General features: G+C 59.1%; 1 protein-coding gene across 1 annotated transcript in view; it reads left to right on the forward strand.

The window, feature by feature from the left end:
• The window catches only part of LOC104408647 (dynein heavy chain 17, axonemal-like), a gene marked incomplete at its 3' end in the record, with an annotated part of 15,024 nt that overhangs the window by 1,572 nt on the left and 10,852 nt on the right, over positions 1–2,600 (forward strand). Inside the window, 8 exon segments of the mRNA XM_010018305.1 lie at positions 65–190; positions 330–455; positions 724–879; positions 960–1,043; positions 1,356–1,523; positions 1,697–1,813; positions 1,920–2,188; positions 2,285–2,480. Coding sequence (XP_010016607.1) covers positions 65–190; positions 330–455; positions 724–879; positions 960–1,043; positions 1,356–1,523; positions 1,697–1,813; positions 1,920–2,188; positions 2,285–2,480 — 1,242 coding nt within the window.

Raw genomic sequence — 2,600 nt, forward strand, 5'->3', positions numbered from 1 at the left:
CAGGCCGTCAGCGCTGGGAGGTCCCCCAGCCACGGTGGGCAACTGCCTCTGCCCCTCTGTTGAGGCTTCCCCATCCCCAGCACGTGGTTTCTCCCCTGGGCCAGGCCTGGAGGAAGCCAAGGACATCAGCCTCCACCTGCAACCGCTCTGCATCCTGCTGGAAGAGATGGAACAAGCAGATTACTCCGAGGTGGGTTGTATGTGGCTAAATAACTAGGCACTGCCTGCCTCATCCTGGTAGAGGCAGCGGCGGGTCTGGCTCCAGCCCGGCTCTGCCGACCCTCGTTACATAACCACGGCCCCGCACTAACAAGGCTCCGCTCCCGCAGCTGCAGCCCTACCTGGACCAGGCGCTGTGCACCGTCCGCCTGCTCCGGGCCAACTGCCTGCACTACAGCTCCCCCATACGCGTGGTCGTCATCCTGCAGGAGATCTGCAACCTCCTCATCGATCTGGTAGAGCCCCCACCCGGCGCCACCTCCTCCCGCTCTGGGCCGGTGGCAGGAGGGGCATGGCGCAGTTGTGGGGACCCCAGCTCGGGTGACGTAGAGACACCCCAGTCAAGGGACCAGTAAAGCCCAGTGTAGGGCTGGAGCGGGTTTGGGGCAAGCGTGGGTCACAGGTCACCACAAGAGCCTGTGGGGCCGGAGGGTGGATGGGGGCAGAGGGAGCCCCCTTTGCTCCCCTCTGCCAACAGCCCCTGCCTGCATCTGCCTGTCCTAGACCCGTAACTTCCTGAGCCCCGAGGACGTGATGAAGGGGCTGCAAGGAGAACCTGAAGAGACCTTGGGGGCAATCAAACTGAGCGTTTCCATCATAGAGAACCTCTTCCAGTCCTACAATACTTACTGCTCCGACCTGGTGCCCACGTTGTTCCCAGTGGGTGCAGGGAATGATGCGGGTCTGCCTGGCCCCATCCACACCAGCTCAGGTTGCTGATGGCTCCTGTCCCTTTGCAGGAGGACCCACAGCTCTGGGACTTTCCCCCCAGCGTCATCTTCAGGAGAATGGAGTCCTTCTTGCACAGGCTCAAGACGATCGAGGTGATAGCACAGCACGTGGGCCACGATGTGCCCCTGCTCTGGGGTGGTCACTGAGAGCAGCACAGGACAAACTGCTGCAGCCCCGAGGTTGGCTGAGGCTGCTGGTGCGGGGGGAGCAGCAGTGGTACATGGCTGGGAGTGCAGTGTCAGTCCCAGAACAGCACCCGTCCCTGGGAAGGGTTCCTGGCAAGGATGGCCCTTGGGAGCAAGGAGCTCACAGGATGCAGCTCCTGCATCTGGAGCATTGGGGCATGGGGACCCAGGGTTGGCCACTGAGAGGAGCCTGGTGACATGATGGTTTGTGCTCCCCAGGACCTGTACCACACAGCTATAGAGTTCCTGAAGCTGGAGAAGGCAGAGCTGGGAGGAGTGAAAGGAAACATCCTTGGGACTCAGGTGTTTCAGATCTATGAGGAGGTGGCTGAAATCATCAAGGTCTTTGCTGATTGCAAATTTGACTCCTTGGATCCCACAGAGGAGGTGGGTGGATGCTGGTACACAGTGTAAGCATTTGCTAAATGAAACATAATCACTTGGCAGCACATGTTGGGCAGGTCATGGGGCTCCAGCCCTCCGGGTTCAGCAAATCCTTCAGGAAGGGAAGGAAGCGCAGAGGCTGCATCGGCTCGAATCGTTTTGCTTTCTCCTGGCAGCAATTGGACATAGACTTTGCAGAGTTCCAGAAGAAGATTGAGGACATCGACAGGCGCCTGGCCACCATCTTCTGCCAAGGCTTCAATGACTGCAGCTGCCTGGTGTCTGCTGTGAAGGTACCCGTGCCCTGGCATGCTGCACCGTGCTGGGGGCACCTCAGGGTGTCACCGGCTGCTCTGGGATACTCTGGAGCACTGAAGCCAGCACTTCTTTCTCCCACAGTTGGTGCACATGTTTTCCTACCTGCTGGAGCGACCCGTGATAAAGGCTGAGCTTTCCTCCCACTACTCAGCCCTGCTGGAGATGTTTAAGGCTGAGCTGGAGGACGTGAAGGTGCTCTACGACACCCAGATCTCTTCCCCGCCGCCGTGTGGGATGGGTCCAGCCATCAACAAAAACATGCCGCCGGTGGCCGGGCAGCTGAAGTGGGCTCTGGAGCTGCAGGAACGGCTGGAGGGGCAGTACAAGGACTTGTTTGCCATTGACCACCCGTACGTGTGGGTCACCCATGGGACGTGGGGCAGTGTCTGGCCCCATGTGTGTCTCCTTGCCCTGCAGCATCAGCTTCTGTATCATGATCTTGGCAGGGTGATGGTCAGTGCTGAAGCCAAACTACTGTCTGAGAAATACGAAGAGATGATGGAGCTGCTGCAAGGCTTCCGTGAGGACGTCTACATGGAGTGGGTGCAGGGGGCTGGCAAGGACTGCCACTTCAGCCTGGAGCAGCCTTTGATCCTGAGAGACCCCAAAACTTCATTCCTCAGCGTGAACTTCAGCAAAGAGGTCAGTGCGTTGCGGGCAGTGCCAGCGATGCCTCCCCCAAGCATCAGCCGATGGAGCTCAGTGTGGGACATTTTGGGTTTTATTTACAAGCCTTTTCTCTGGCCCCTTTGTCTTGCCGCT

Source organism: Nestor notabilis, unplaced genomic scaffold (assembly GCF_000696875.1).
Source record: "Nestor notabilis isolate BGI_N333 unplaced genomic scaffold, ASM69687v1 scaffold23707, whole genome shotgun sequence".
Classification (NCBI taxonomy): Eukaryota; Metazoa; Chordata; class Aves; order Psittaciformes; family Psittacidae; genus Nestor; species Nestor notabilis.